The sequence below is a fragment of the Rhinolophus sinicus genome, linkage group LG02 (assembly GCF_036562045.2).
Source record: "Rhinolophus sinicus isolate RSC01 linkage group LG02, ASM3656204v1, whole genome shotgun sequence".
Lineage (NCBI taxonomy): Eukaryota > Metazoa > Chordata > Mammalia > Chiroptera > Rhinolophidae > Rhinolophus > Rhinolophus sinicus.
In genome coordinates, this window is record NC_133752.1 from 92,308,729 (window position 1) to 92,325,249 (window position 16,521).

The window sequence follows — 16,521 nt, forward strand, 5'->3', positions numbered from 1 at the left end:
AACAGGAAGCGTTATGTGACTGCCAGAGTTAGGAGGTAACAGAATATGGGATGGATGAGAGGAAAAGGGAAAGCATGGCCAGAGGGCTATATAACATCCCTGGGCTGGGGGTATCCATGGGGTTCCAAAAGAAACAACTCAAAGTTTATCTAAAAGAACTCCTTACAAAGTAGTGATAAAGGATTCTCACAGAAAAATCAAGCACAGTAAATTATGGTAGCCAGCCTCCAAAACATTTAGTCCCCGATATCCCTATTCTTGGTGTTTATGCCCTGTGTACCAGTCCCCTCTCTCACTGGGTAGGACTGACCTGTGCAACCAAAGAGCCATGTGGCAATGACTGTGTGTGGTTTCCAAAGCTAGGCTTCTACTGTCTTCTCTTAGATCATTTACTCTGAGGGAAAGCAGACACCAAGTCAAAAGGAGACACAAGAAGCCCTGTGGAGAAAGTCCTGGCACTGAGACCTCTTCTAACAGCAACACTAGCTTCCTAGACATGTGAGCCGGGCCCCTTGGAAACAGATCCTGCAGTACCGTAAAGCTTGCAGAAGACTGCAGCCTTGGCTCACATCTTTACAACAACCTTGTAAGATGCTCAGGCAGACCCACCCAGCCACACCTCTTCTGCATTTCAGACTCATAGAAATTGTGTGGGATAATAAGTGTTTAGTAGTTTAAAATTATAAGGTTTGTGAAAATTTGTTATTCAGAAATAGAAAATGAATAAACCAATAATTAAAATTTTAAAGGATTCCAAACCCTAAGAAAATGCCATGACATTGTTAAAAAAAAACAAAAAACAACAACAACAACAAAAATAACAGAAAATTTTGAAAAGAAAATCAAATTGGCCTTCTTGATTTGAGAAATAAAATTAATGATATAAATAATCACGGTGGATGAATTAAATTGCTGAAAGAGAACATTAATGTTATAATTACTCAACTGGCAAATAGCTATGAGGAAGTTTTAAGGTATAGCATATAAATATAGAGAAGGAAAATGGGAAAGGTAGATTTATTTGAAGGATAGATCATAAAAGCTAATGGAGTTCCAGAGAGAGAAAAAGAAAATTGAGGAAAAGCAATTTTCAAAGATATAATGGCAAAGAATTAAAGTAACACATGGATTTAAGAAGCCTAGTGAACCTCATGTTAAATATTGTAAGAGTAAATCTAGGTCTAGACTCATGGAAATGAACTAGAAAAACAACAAAGAAAGGAGAAGATTATGTTAAAAACAGCCAGAGATTAAAACACAATTACAAAAGAACTACAATTAGACTGATAGCTGACTTCACAACAGCAAGAATGGAAATTAGAAGACAGTTGAATATTATATTCAAAGTTCTGAGAGATTTTAACTGTTAATGTAGAGCAAAACAGAACTCAGGAATGAGAGTGAAAAAAAAAGGCTTTCAGAGCATAACATCCAAAATCAAACAAAAAATGATTTCACTGCACTAGACTCTTACCAAATGAACTGTATAAATGTGGACATCAGAAAGAGACCAGTGAAATCAGAAAGGACTGTGATGCAAAAGAAAATAGACAGCAAAGAAAATGACAAATAGGTAATCTAGCAATACCAATGGGTGATGAGTACGCTCACAACAGAATCTTTATACCCTGCTGAGAAATACAGAAATTTATGCAATTGCTTTGGAAAACAGGTTGGCATTATCCCATAAAGAAGTTGCTCATGCTCTGTGACCAAGCAGTTCCACTCCTAGATACAACAGGAGAAATGTACGATACAAATAAAACCTCAAATGGAATCGACTCAAAAACCATTCATGGTAGAATGGCTATAAATCATGTAGTGAAACATAATACAACAGTCCGAATAACTGACCCACAAGAACGCAGAGGACCGTGGATGGATTTATGCACAACGTGAGGAAAAGACCAGGTTTCTGAAGATTTTGTACAGAATGAGTCCATTCGTTTAAAGTTCAAATCTAAACAAGTTTATTTATTTAAAAAGGACCTACATGGTGCTCACTATACATAGTCACTATTCTATGTATTTTCACAGTGTTACACAATTAATCACATAATGACCTAACAAATAGGTATTCTAAAAGATTGTTTAGTATATATACAAATGAGCAAAATGAGTGACAATCTCTGTCATAAACTTATGCTATGGAATTGAAATGAAAGATTTCTTTGACTGCCTATAAGCTATTTTATTGCAGTGATGGCATACTTGGCTTTGAATCCATTGAACCTACTGTGTGCATGACATAGGGATGCTGTTAAGAAATGTTTATTAAATAATTTACTGTATAAATTAATTAGTTTCTATAAGTTTCTTCTGAATTCTATAACTTCAGAAATTATTACTTTAAGAGTTTAAAAACTTCTAGGTGAATACTTCTTGTTTGGGTCTCCCTTGCAACCTTGAATCTTGAATATGTGCAGGTATGTGAAACAAAGATGAGGAGACGTTAGATTCCTGATAGCAATGGAAGAACAAAATTTTTTAGTACCTGGTAGACTGGAAGGATTAATCAGACCTTGACTCTGGTTCCTTATGTCAGCGTCCTGAACTCGCTTGGTTTTGGCTGATCTTCCAAGGCCTGTCAGGAGACCTCTTATTTATTCAGTGAGCTCCGAATAGTTTTTCAATAATTTCCATCTGCACCTTTACATCTTTGTATAACCAAAGATATCCACAGTTATTGGCCATTCCTAAGACCAAGAACACCGACTTAGATGTTTGCATGAGAAAGTTCAGCAGATTAGCAATTACTATCAAATATTCTTTATTATGTTGAACATGAAGCATACTGAGAAAAGCTTTTTGTGTAAAATATTTAAAGAAATTGAAAATCTGCTAAATTGTACCTGTATATTATTTCTTGTCAAGGTAATTTGCCAGTGGACCTTCCAACTCCACCAGAAACTTCAGTTCCAGTAACATTACCTCCACACAACTGTACAGACAATGAATTTGTCTGCAGGTCCAACGGTCGTTGTGTTGAAAACACCCAGAAATGTGATTTTAGATATGACTGCCCTGATAAGTCAGATGAATCATCCTGTGGTGAGTTACTAAATTATTTATTAAATATAACCGTAAAACAGATCAGAAAATGCTTGCATAATCTCTAATTAGCATGGCCTAATGTCCTAGTTAGAAATTTTCAACCTGGCTCAGAACAATTTCTTAATGTAAAAACTATTTGTATAGAAAATTATAATAGAAGAATCAGCATGCCTTCTTCTATCGTGCCCAACAAGAGGTAAGTTTCTTTAAATTAATGTTTTGGATTCAAAACACTTGTTTTCATAGATTCTACTTGACTCCAGCACTATCACTTACTAGCTCTTTTTTATCCATCCCCCTGTTTGACTCTATTCTATTCACACTCATGAAATAAGAGTATTTCCGGAGGATACATGATAATACCCTCATGTGATGAAGTTCCTCAAATTTTGTCATTGCCAAAATGCACATATAAAATGACTGCTAGGGGTGGCTGGTTAGCTCATTTGGTTAGAGTGTGATACTAATAAAACCAAAGTTGCAGGTTTGATCCCCACATGGGCCACTGTGAGCTGCGCCCTCCTTAAAAAGCAAAAAACAAAACAAAAAAATGACTGCTATGTCAAATGTGCATCATTCATAAGAAACTGATTCTAATACAGATTGGCCCTCCAACACCTGCATCCTATTGAAAGATGATTTTCATTTATTGACATCTGTCAATCCACAGCTTTTCCAGAATGGATCAAAGGCAAATTATTTAATTTAAAAGTAAACTTCCCAGCCAAAGATACAGTCTAAGAAGAGAAAAGTTAATCTATGTCTGAATGAGCAAAGCATAAAATCAGAAGGAGTGAACACTTTGTGATATTTTTCTTCCCCAGCTCTTTATTGAGTAGTGTGTGTATTCACTGTACTATCATATTTGTCCAGGGTTCTGATAATATTACAGGTTCAGAACATACAGATAACAGAGTCCAGTGAAACTCTAATTTGTCTTATGTCAGCTTTGTCAAGAAATTCTAAACCTTTAAAATAAAAAAAGGTTCATATTTATTCTTTTTTTTCAAGAGGCTATTCAATTGTTTATTTATTACACATGATAATGGATGATACAGAAGCTTCATCTGCATGTTCAACTTTATCTTGTACATAATTCAATTTAGATATATTGCCTAGGATGTGCCAGCAATCACTAATAACCAAATAAACTCTATGACTCTGCTTGGTTCATATGACTCTGCTTGACACTTTTAATGGTGATCTCCAGGTCACAACACAGTAACTGTCAACTTAACTTCACCAAGGTTTCTGGGAAAAAAAAAAAAAATGGCTTCTGTACCCAGATTGTAAATAAATTTCAAATAGAAACTGGCATCACCCTGAAGGAAATGTAACGTAACACACTTGGGGTAATTTACCAAAATGGCTTCACAGTAGACTAAGTTTACACAGCACATACATAAATAAATAAATAAATAAATAAATAAATAAATAAATAAATAAATAAATAAAAAGACACATTCATTCAGCATCATGATGAGACTATTACAATTAGCAATCAACAGCATGGGTGCAAAAACGAAAAAATTCTACATTAAAACCCTTTGTGGAATGCTTTGCACTTTCCACAGAACAGAAACTAAAATAACATGTTATACAACTGGTCACAAATACAGTCCTCGAGTTTGTTGCCCATACACAGGTGTATTGTCTAAAACATGTCTTCTTTCTAGCAGCTAGGTCCTGCCACCTCTGTGCTTGGCTATTCACAAATCTGCGGTAACCTATAGCTTCTCTGTCATTTCTCTGGCTCTCCTCTCCTGCTAAGCTTTGTTTCCTGTCGGTAATTAAAAACTTCTGCCACTGCCATAGCTACTGCTGCTGCTGGATCTGCCATCACCACCTTGGTTTCATGGTTTGGCAAAGTATGGGCCTCCACCACCGCAATGGCCAGAGATTCTGCCTCCAATGTTTCCTCCTTTCATGGGTCCAAAAATTGAAGATTGATTGTTGTAATTGCCAAAATTATTGTAGCTTCTGCCACCTCCAAAATGGCTTTCATCATTACCAAACCCATATAGCCACCCTAATGTCACCATGTCCTCACCACCACGACTGACACCAAAGCCACTTCCACCATGGGCATTTCTTCCACGACCAAAGTTGTCATTCCTACCAAAACCACCTCCTTGACCACCACCGAAGTTTCCAGAACCACTTTGATCTCTTTGACTGGATGAAGCACTACCTATCTCTTGCTTAGACAGGGCTTTCCTTATGTCACACTTGTGGCCATTCACAGTATGGTATGTCTCTGTAGACAATCTTGTCTACAGAGTCATGGTCATCAAAGGTGACAAAAGCAAAGCCTCTCTTCTCACCACCGAGGGGTCAGTCATGATTTCAATCACTTCAGTTTTCCCACACTGTTCAAAATAATCTGTTAGGTGATGTTCTTCAGTGTCTTCTTTAATGCCACCAGCAAAAATCTTTTTCACAGTGAAGCGGGCACCAGGTCTTTGAGGATCTTCTCCTGAGACAGCCCTCTTTGGTTCCACAGCTCTTTTCTCCGCCTTGTGTGGCCTTGCTTTCATGGCTGCATCCACCTCCTGCACAGTGGCGTAGGTGACAAACTCAGAGCCTCTGGAGCACTTGGTGTTTGGGGTCTCATCACTACACAGTCTGTGAGCGTCCCCCATTGCTCAAAATAGCTCCTCAGACTCTCATTGGTCATTTCAAAGCTCAAACCTCCAATGAAGAGCTTCCGCAGCTGTTCAGACTCTCAGGGAGACTCTGAGATGTGACGACCGCGGTAGGAGAGACTTTAACAATGTTTACTCGGCGATTTCCACCCACAGAAAAGCTTGTATTTATTCTTTTAACCCAGAAAGAAATGCTTCTTAATGAAAAATAAATAAATTAACTAGATAATCTAAACTAAAAACTGATAAAGTCAAAGATGACTCACTCTGCGAGTGAGATGGGACAGTAATTAACTGAAGTGGCTAGGGATATAGTATTCTATGCATCACAGATGGAAGATAAATGATGGAAGACGTTATGGTATTCAGATTTTCTCATGGGAATACACTAAAATTCTCTTATGATCAGACCCAAGTTGTGGTGTTTGTAAAATTTATACAATGTCTCATTAATTACACCTAATGAGTCTTTAGTGAACACTGACTTTCTTCTTAGATTAACTTTGCTGTTTTAGTAATGTCTTTTATGATTGGATGGGAAGTTTTGATAAGTTCTTTAAATGTCCTGAATGAATGTCTACTACCGTGTTTTTCCGAAAATAAGACCTAACCGGAAAATAAGCCCCAGCATGATTTTTCAGGATGACATGCCCTGAACATAAGCCCTAATATGTCTTTTGGAGCAAAAATTAATTTAAGACCTGATCTTATTTTTGGGGAAACACAGTAATAAGTTATTTTTAAATCACAGGGCTATTTATTTATTTTGAATAAACATGAATTGAATTATTACCATTTTATTTCTGCAAATTGTGTGATCTGTCCACTTTGTAAGATGAAATATTATGATAAAGTTTGTCACCTACAGTCTTACATTTTCTATTTTTCAAATTGGGGGTAGGAATATAATGGAATCTACTCTCTTCACACTTTTTTAAGTGTGCAATGTGATCTTGTTGTATAGCAATATTGCATATCAGTTACCTGGCGCTTATTCCTCTTGCTTGACCTAAACTTTATGCCCCCTAATTGCTTTTGAAAAATCTACAATTCATATCTTTTTTAATGATGTGAAGAACAGGATTTTATTGAATCCTAAATCTCTGAACAAGATAAATATAATTATATGGTCAATATGAATGTCAGGGATTAAGTAATACACCTGAATATTATGATTAAACATCACCTTTTTTTCATGGAATGTTTCCATCTGAAGATTTACATTAAGTATCGAGCCCAAGTTTCTAAGTGGTGTAGCAGTATGCTGTCACTATTTATGATGTCATTTAAAAGCTGGAGTGCACACCAGGCTGTTTATGGTATACATAAGAACTCATTGAATTTAATCTTTAATTCAATTAGTGGATGATTTAAGACAGACAGGCACATGGACACATTCAGAGACAGAAAGATAGAAAGATAGATAAACATTTTCACATACAACCTATGTATTTAAAAAATACTTGTAATTTGTGTGCTATTAGAATATAGTCATTATAAGAATATTGAAAATTTTCAAGGAGAGAGATCCAGTATAAAAGTTATTGTAAATTTTACTGTTTTGCACTTAAGTAGTTTGGAATTTGGAATAATCCTTTCAGAATCTGAGCTAAAGTTTAGCTTTGTGAAATTATTGTTGAGAAAGAATAGACTTATCCGAATTTGGAGGTCATGCAAGCAATGTAAAGGTTATGTCAGAGAAGACTGGCAACACTTAAGTGGCAGCTTTAGGAGCTAATTAAAATCTCACCTTCTTATGAAAGCAGATTCTTTATCCCCATATTTCAGATACCATAGGTATTTGAATATATTACTCTTAGATTTCTTTAAAACTCTTCTACTAATTACACAAAGCATTGCCTAATTTTGAAAATTATGCTTAAAAATTAGATTATAACAAAAGAAAACTCAAGAGTAAGAAAGTACTGATGCAAGTAGAAATCACCATTTATTGACATGTTTGTTTTGATTAGCTGATCTTTATTCCATCCTAATCCAGCTATGGAAGTTTGCAGCTTTGAAAAAGGAAATCTGTGTGAATGGTACCAGCCAATCCCAGAAACTTTAATTCAAGATTCAAACACATTCAGGTGGGGTCTCGGTAATGGAACCAGTATTCACCATGGTGAAGAAAACCACAGGCCATCGGTGGATCATACAAAGTAAGTGACCACGTATTTTGAACGTGTCTCTTTGGAACTATTAAGCAGTTCCCAAATTTATGCCCCATCACCTTACCTTAGGCCAGCGCTATTGTAAAGATGAAAATTTCACTCACAGAATGTGAGGGCTGAGTGCATTTTTTCATATAAATTTGAAAAAAAAAAAAATAACCAGAAAAAGAGTGAATGCTCTTGTGAAAGTCTTAGAAACTAGAGAAAAGCCTGAGTAAGTAAAGGAAAATAATTTATAATATCACTACTCATTGGAAGCACTGTTAATATATTTAAAATGATCTATTCATTCCTCCCTACCAAATCCCTTCTCTCCTTCTCCTTCTTTTCCAGCTCCTCCTTCGTACCCTTGCCACTTTCTCTGTTCTTCTAATCTTTGCTCTTCATTATCATTTATTTGGGTCTTTTCTGTCTTATTTTAAAATATATTTATTAAAATATAGCTAACATGCAATATTATATTAGTTTCAGGTATACACTATAGTTATTCAACATTTATATACCTGAAGAACTCATCACCATGATAATAAGTCCCGCAACCATCTGACACTGTGTCACGCTACCACAATATTATTGACTATATTTCCTATACTGTACATTACATCTCCATGACTGCTGTGTTTTATACCTAGATATTTGGATCCCTTATTCCTCTTCACCTTTTCCTCCTTTTTCAAATACCTTAATTCTTATATAATATATTACAATGGGTCTTTTCTTTTAAGGTCATACCTTTCCCCTGTTTTGTAGTCCACAAATACAGAGGGTGCCAAAAAATATATATGCATTTTAACAAAGGAAAAAAAAAAAAACTATGTTAAAATTGTAATAGTCAATATATACCAATAGCAAAAGATGAATAGAAGTCACGTTTGACTTCTGCAATTACAAGAGGTGCTCAAAGTGGTTACCATTAGTGTCCAGACAATTCTGATTATGGCAAACGGCTGCTTGAGCAACGTTGACCAAAGTCTTAACATCTTTTAAAATGTGTATGCATTTTTTGGCACCCCCAGTATAGTGAGTTATCACTGTTCTACAAGATCCCAGCCTTCGTTCTTTCCTTTAAAGATTTCAAGGAAATGCTACTGAAGATGACAAAGGAATCCCCATTTATATTACACAGAATCTATTCAAAACCTTGATGCTTTCATACTTCTCCACTGTTAAAGCTTCAGGACCCCCAGCTTCTATGGCCACTACTTCAAAGAAAACCAGTGGTATATCTACTGCTCAGTAAATGACTGCCTTGTACTCAAGGAGAGCCAGCTGTAATACCCTCAGTATACAGTGGTTTTCTTTTCCTGGGCTGACTTTTTCACCTTGGTTTTCTGAGCTCCCTTTTGTTCTATTAAAATGGTTCCAGTTTTACCATCATTTGTTTTCAACATTAGCATCCCAGTTACCCAAAGTATATAGAATAGCATATATTAATATTTTGATAACCTAGTAGTTGGCTAGTAATTTTTGAAATTTTCTTATACAAAATTTCCTTGAGCTGCTTCTGACTCCCAAAAAACAAAGGGTGATTTCAGCAAGTTTCTCTGGCTCATGCAAATAAATCACCCTTCAATAATAATCTGTATTTCCATAAATCAAAAGGCAGACTAGAATCTCACTTCTAATAGGTAAAGGTACATGGTTACTTCTTATAAGCACAATAATATCATTGGCTTTTCATGTTTGTCTCTCTCCCCCCAGCCTACCTCCAACACAGTGCCGATTCCCAGAGTAATCACAGGAACTGTGACTTCTCACTGTATTTGCTTTATTTCTAAGTGACTGGTATTAATAGGTCTCCATAATTATTTAGTGAATGAATTAGTTGATTAGGATCTATATATTTTTGCTTTATAATGATAGGCTCCCAAGCACATAATTAAATATATTTTAATAGGCATACTTAATAGTCAGAAAATGATTAACAGATGGGCTCTGTATGACAACGGATCACTGAGAAGGGAGCAGTCCCTCAGCTCACATCTCTAGCCTTCCTTTCCCCCCTTCTCTCTCGGCTTCTTCTTCAGCCAAGGCAGGTTTGACATTTTTTACTTTGTGCTAAGAGATACTTCTTATGTATCATATCCCTTACTTTATGGCTTATAGTAAAACCAAGTTCAGTTTTCCAATTTTTTATTTTTATATTTAAATGGGAACTTGTCTAATTTTGAAAATGCTCTTCTCTCTCAGCTGTCTGGCTCTAGAAATTTAAAGCCAGGTTTTTAAGACCATTGTACCTGGACAGTTTTCAAGACCAGTTTTGAAAATCAAAACGCTCTGTGCCAATTCTTTCTTTCTCACCACATACCATGATTCCAGTTCTCCTTTAACAAAATTACATAGGTTTCAGGAGTACCTTTCTGTTATACATCATCTGTATATCAAATTGTGTGCTCACCACCCAGAGTCAGTTCCCCTTCAATCACCATATATTTGATCCCATTGACCCTCTTCTATCACCCTCCTCTTCCCTTACCCTCTGGTAACCACTAAACTGTTGTTAGTGTCTATGAGTTTTTGTTTGTTTGTCCTATTCGTTTGTTGCTTTCAGTTTTTGTATCTGACATATGAGTGAAATCATATGGTTCTGACTTTTTCTGTCTGGCTTATTTTGTATAGAACGATAATCTCATGATCTATTCATGTTGTTGCAAATGGCAGTATTTCATCATTTGTGCTGGCCGAGTTATATTTTATTTATATAAGTACCACATCTTCTTTACCTAATCATCTATCAAAGGACACTTTGGTTGTTTCCATGTCTTGGACACAGTGAACAATGCTGCAGTGAATATAGGAGTACATATGTCATTACGGATAAATGTTTTCATATTTTTGGGGTACATACTCAGAAGAGCGATTGTTGGATTATGTGGTAATTCTATTCTTAATTTTTTTGAGGAAATTCCATACTGTTTTCCATAGTGGCTGTACCAATTTACATTCCCACCAGCAGTATACAAGGGTTCCTTTTTCTCCACAGCCTCTCCAACACTTGTTATTACTTGTCATGTTTATAGTAGCCATTCTAGCAGGTGTGAGGTGGTATTTCATTGTAGTTTTGATTTGCATTTCTTAATAGCTAGTGAAGTTGAGCTTTTTTTTTTTTATTGGCAGTTTGTATGTCTTCTTGGAAGAAGTGTCTGTTCAGGTCCTCTGTCCATTTTTTAATTGGATTTTTTGTTTTTCTGTTGTTGAGTTGTATGAATTCTTTATATGTTATGGATATTAGCCCCTTATTAGAGGTGTTGTTTACAAATATCTTCTTTTATTTGATTGGTTGCCTCTTTGTTTTGTTGAGGGTTTCTTTTGCTATGCAGAAGCTCTTTATTTTGTTATTGTCCCATTCATTTATTTTTGCTTTTACTTCCCTTGCCTTTGAGATCAAATTCATAAAATCCATTCTAAGACCAAGATCCATAAGTTTAGTACCTATGTTTTCTTCTATACAATTTATTGTTTCAGGTCTTATATTTAGGTCTTTGATCCATTTTGAGTTAATTTTGGTATATCTAGACAGATAGCAGTCTAGAACATTCTCCACATTTTATTAAATGATGGGATAGTGGAATATGTGTGCTTATGTTAGGTTCATGGATTATAATCATGTGCATAGAATCTTTAGGTTTTCCTCAAGATGTAGCTCGAGGGCCATTGAAAACATATATATACACTATAGATTTAAATGCACATTCTGAAACACTTGGATCAGAACCTCATGGAATAGAACTAGGAATCTGTATTTTTAGTATAATTTCTGGATGGTACTAGAACCTCATTTGGGGTTCTTCACGGCAGAAAGTGAGGAAGATATAATTAAAGGCAGAGCATGGCTTCTTACCACCTAATTCCAATTTTGATGAGAGTAGACTAATTTTTCTCAAAATCTAGTGACTGATTAAAAAAAAAATTAGTACAACATATTTCAGGACAAACAAAAAATTGTTTTAAGGTAATTGCATTTTACATTAAAATAAAATCTGTATGTTGTAAAGTAACTATTATAATTGAGAAATAATTTGGGAGAAAATTCTACCCTGAGTCAATCTAAAACGTATAATTTCAAGGCACCCTCTACATTGCCTCATTCATTGTACAATACCCAATATCTTTTCTCAAACCTTTTTGCCTATGTGTTCTTTTCTCTGATTCTAATCAAAATGACCCTTGTCTTCCTGTTGGAACAAAACAAAATGTACCAATCTCATGATTATCTGGAAAAGACAGATATTAAAATATTGTAGAATTTAGGGTTTGATTACAGACTGTTGAAAAACTAGTTGCGTATGAACATCTCATTCAAAATGCTGATTAGATGGAACATAATTTCTTAAATATTTTGCTTATTTGTTAAATGGAACTACTTTTTCTTAAATTTTTCTTTTTATAAATAACACTAACCATTGTCTTTCAGTTGGAAATGAGTTGTAGTCCCCACTGTTGCAAATGCACTACGTTCCCGTCTATATTATGCATTTGTACAAGCTTGACATCATAAACTAAAAGCCACATAAATAATGCAAATTTTCCCTGTGACATATCTGTGCATACCATAATGTATCTAAGTGCTGGATATAAGTGTTGATGAAAGCTTCAGTAAAACTGAAAATATTTTAATGTTTTCTGCTCTGCAACTATAATAATTTTCAAAGCTTTAGCCTGTTAGACATTAAATACCAAAATTATTGCTTTCTGAGAGCCTTCTCTGGTAAGAAGATAAGTTAAAATTTTATAGGCTAATTTAGATGCCTTATCACTACCCCAACATAATTTCTAAAAGATCAAGTTTAATAAATCTTTAATAATGGTTAAATACCAGCTCTTAGAAACAATTTTGCTGAAATAAAAATAAAAGTACAAACAGTCAAAATCTAGATTAAATGTAGTAATTTTCTCTTAACTGTTTTAGTACCTTTGGGAAGTGGCATTTCTGGCAGAGTTGCCACAGAACTGGATATAAAGCATAATTTTACTTTGAAAACACAAGAAAAATTGCTTTTATTTCAGATTGATCTTGAGTTAAGCATTCTTTATATTTTCATATGTATCAATAATTTATTTTACTTAATTAAATCATTTTAATTTTCATCTTAGTCCAGTGACTTTTTGCTTGATAAATAATTTTAAAAATTAACTACAGTGGCTTGAAATCATGGAATTTAAGAGAAATCCATGCATATTACTTAGGTAGTATATTTGCTATACAGGATAAAGTTTTAAAAATATATTCATAACATGGTGTATGATTTTAAAATAATAACTTTTATATCATGGTTAAAATTGTATTAAAAAAAGTATTTTCATTATATAAATTTTAAATATGCTTTCCCTATAACCACATTAAAATGAAATAAATATATTTGTATCCCAACTCCTGTACAGAATTATCATATAAAATCTGGGTGAGGAAATATATTTCTTTAACTAGCAAATATAAACTATATTTAATTCTTATATTAAGACAAGGACTTCAAAATATGAACATACTATATCACAAATGAATCATTTTTACACCATCAGTATGATCTTCTGACATAGTGATTTATGCAGATACATCAATTATGCAAATCAAAGATATTTCTGGCCTGGAAGATGAAGTGGTCAACTTGGCTAGGCACACGATTTGTTTGATAAGGGTGTATTTCTTGAGCACCTACTTTTGAGAATAGAAAGGTCTTTTTTTAAACTTTTTTATTTATTTTAAGTGTGGTTTTCCAGGACCCATCAGCTCCAAGTCAAGTAGTTGTTTCAATCTAGTTGTAGAGGGCACAGCTCACACTGGCCCATGTGGGGATTGACCCCGCAACCCTGGTGTTAGGAGCATCACGCTCTAACCAACTGAGCCAACCGTCCGCCCCAAGAATAGAAAGTTTAATCAGACATGGAACCAGCATATACATGAATAGATATGTACTGCTCAGTAATAAGTGTTACTTGGTGAAAGGTCCACTGTGGAGGTCAGATAAAAATTTATCAAGTGTACAGGTCGATCTTAGTTGTCTATCTGTCTTTAATAATACCTGAAGGGATTCTGTCTTTGGATTTTTTTGGATAATACAAATGAGCTAAAATAATACTGTGGGTAATAACCGTATACCGATTCCTTAAGAATTTCTTTCTTACTTCTACAAGAATCCTTTTGTTTTATCACAGAAGAAGACATTAATTTTTATTGTAGAAAAAGATTTAAATATAGATAAGAAAGATAAACAATATCAACCATAATCCTACCACCATGATTAAAGCATTGTGCATTAATAGATATATTTAATAAAAATAGGTTCATATCAAACATGTTGTATTCTAATCCACTTTTAATTTTATATGCGATCTGTAAGCAACTAGTTACCAATACTTTTTAATGGGCCAGTAGTATTCCATTAAATGGATGCACCATAATTCTTTAATTCCTGACTGATTTATAAGTTGCTTTTGACTATACACAAGTTTAATCCGTCTTTACTGAACAATATACAACTTTGTACACATTACAGATTATATCCTGAGAGTTAAAAAAATACACAGTAGAATTTTTATATTATTCATACTTTCAAATATTTGATTTATAATTTTAAGTTACTCTCCAAAAATATACCATTTTGCAAGCAGTACATGACACTGTCTAGTTTTTATATGCTTGCCAAACACTATTTAATTACTTTTTCATATTTTCTAATTTGACTAGGTATCAGGTAATTTTATATTTTTCATTTTTTTTTAATACTAAGGAGGGTTACTTGTTTTTTTCTTTGTGCCTTGTCCAAGTGTATTTCTGTGTGTGTGTGTGTCTGTGTGTGTGGGGGTGGTTCCTATTTGTGCTCTTTGCTTGGTCTTTAGTTTGTAGTATTTTTTTTTTCTTATTGATCTATAAAATCTTTTAAAGCATTGAGGGAATTTTTTTAATCTGTTTTGAATGTTGCAAAGATTTTTCCTGTTTTTATTAGACTTTTGTTATTGTTTATCATATTTTCACATCTCAGAATTCTTAGGTTGTACATAGATATGTCTGCCAACTATATCCTTTATAGTTTTGTGTTATTATTTTTTTTCTCTAAATGATATTTTTCCCCATGTTAATTGAGATACAAATGACATAGAACATTGTATAAGTTTAAGGTGTGCAACCTGATGATTTGGTATATGCATCTATTGTAAAATGATTACTACAATAAGCTAATTAACACATCCATCACCTCACACAGTTACCTCGTGTGTGTGTGTGTGTGGTGAGAACATTTAAGATCCACTCTATTAGCAACTTTCAAGTATACATTATTGTTACCTATAGTCACCAGGCTGTATATCATATCCTCAGAAATTACTCATCTTACAACCATTTCCTTCATTCCCCCACCCCCAGCCCCTGCCAACCACCATTCTGCTATCTGTCTCTATGAGTTCAGCTTTTATAGATTCCACATGTACTTGTAAATGAGAGCATACAGTACTTGTCATTCTCTGTCTGACTTATTTCACTTAGAATAATGCCCTCTACATTGTTGCAAATGGCAGAGGTTTCTTTCTTGTGGCTGAATTATATTCATATATATGTGATAATACATATATAATGTGATCACATTTTCTTTGTCCATTTATTTATCTGTGGAGATATAGGTTCTTACATGTCTTGGCTATTGTGAATAATGCTGCAGTGAACATGGATGGGGGCACAGTTAACTTTTTTAGATGGTGACTTTTTTTTCATTTTAATTTTTTTCTATTGCAGTTGATATTCAATACTAGATTAGTTTCAGGTGTACAGCATAGTGGTGATTTAATTTCCTTAGGGTATATATATCCAGAAAAGGGATTGCTGGATCATATGAAAATTCTATTTTCAATTTTTTTGAGGAGCCTTATACTCATCATAATGACGGTAGCATTTTGAGTTATTTTTTGTGAATGGTATGAGATAGGGATCTGACTTCATTCTTTTGCATGTGGATACTCATGTGGATTTCCCACCACCATGTACTGAAGAGACTATCCTTCCCCCATTGAGTATCCTTTCCCCCATTGTCAAATATTAGTCAAACGTATCTACATGGGTTTATTTCAGGGCTCTTGATTTTGTTCCATTGATCTGTGTGTCTGGTTTTAGGCCAGTGCTATCCTATTTTGATCACTATAGCATTCTAATATGGTTTGACATCAGAAAGTATGATGCCTTTAGCTTTGTTCTTTCTCCAGATTGCTTTGGCTATTGGGGGTCTTTTGTGTTCACATAGAATTGTAGGATTGGTTTTTCTGTTTCTGTTAATAATGTCATCGGGCTTTTGAAAGGAATTGTATTGAATCTGTAGATTGCCTTGGGTAGTATGGCCATTTTAACAATACTGATTCTTCCAGTGTGAATCCATGGGACTGCGTTCATCCAACCTGCCTTACTAGCTTGCTGTTACATGGGCATCTGTCCCTTCAGGCACAACCAATGGTCTTCATCTTGCAGGATTAGCCCTGCCATGTTCAAGAACCAACTTCTGGTATGTGAAAACAAAAGCAAGCCAACACAAGTATTTAGTATTACTCCTTTGATGCTTTTCCAGTTTTAATTTGGTGCCTTGTTTTTGAAGAGTATCCCCAGCCTCTCGGCACCCAATTGCTTTGAGGTTGGGGTTATTTGATTTTTCTAACCAGGCCGCTTCAGA

The 16,521-nt window shown here is 34.5% G+C and overlaps 1 protein-coding gene and 1 pseudogene across 1 annotated transcript in view; one reads left to right on the forward strand and one right to left on the reverse strand.

Annotated features, from left to right (window-relative positions):
• MALRD1 (MAM and LDL receptor class A domain containing 1) overlaps window positions 1-16,521 on the forward strand; it is a 541,690-nt gene that overhangs the window by 146,328 nt on the left and 378,841 nt on the right. Inside the window, exons 20-21 of the mRNA XM_074324842.1 lie at window positions 2,875-3,051; window positions 7,699-7,861. Of these exons, the coding sequence (XP_074180943.1) occupies window positions 2,875-3,051; window positions 7,699-7,861 (340 nt within the window). The remainder of the gene's footprint in view (window positions 1-2,874; window positions 3,052-7,698; window positions 7,862-16,521) is intronic.
• On the reverse strand, window positions 4,908-6,909 carry LOC141568532 (heterogeneous nuclear ribonucleoprotein A1-like; annotated as a pseudogene).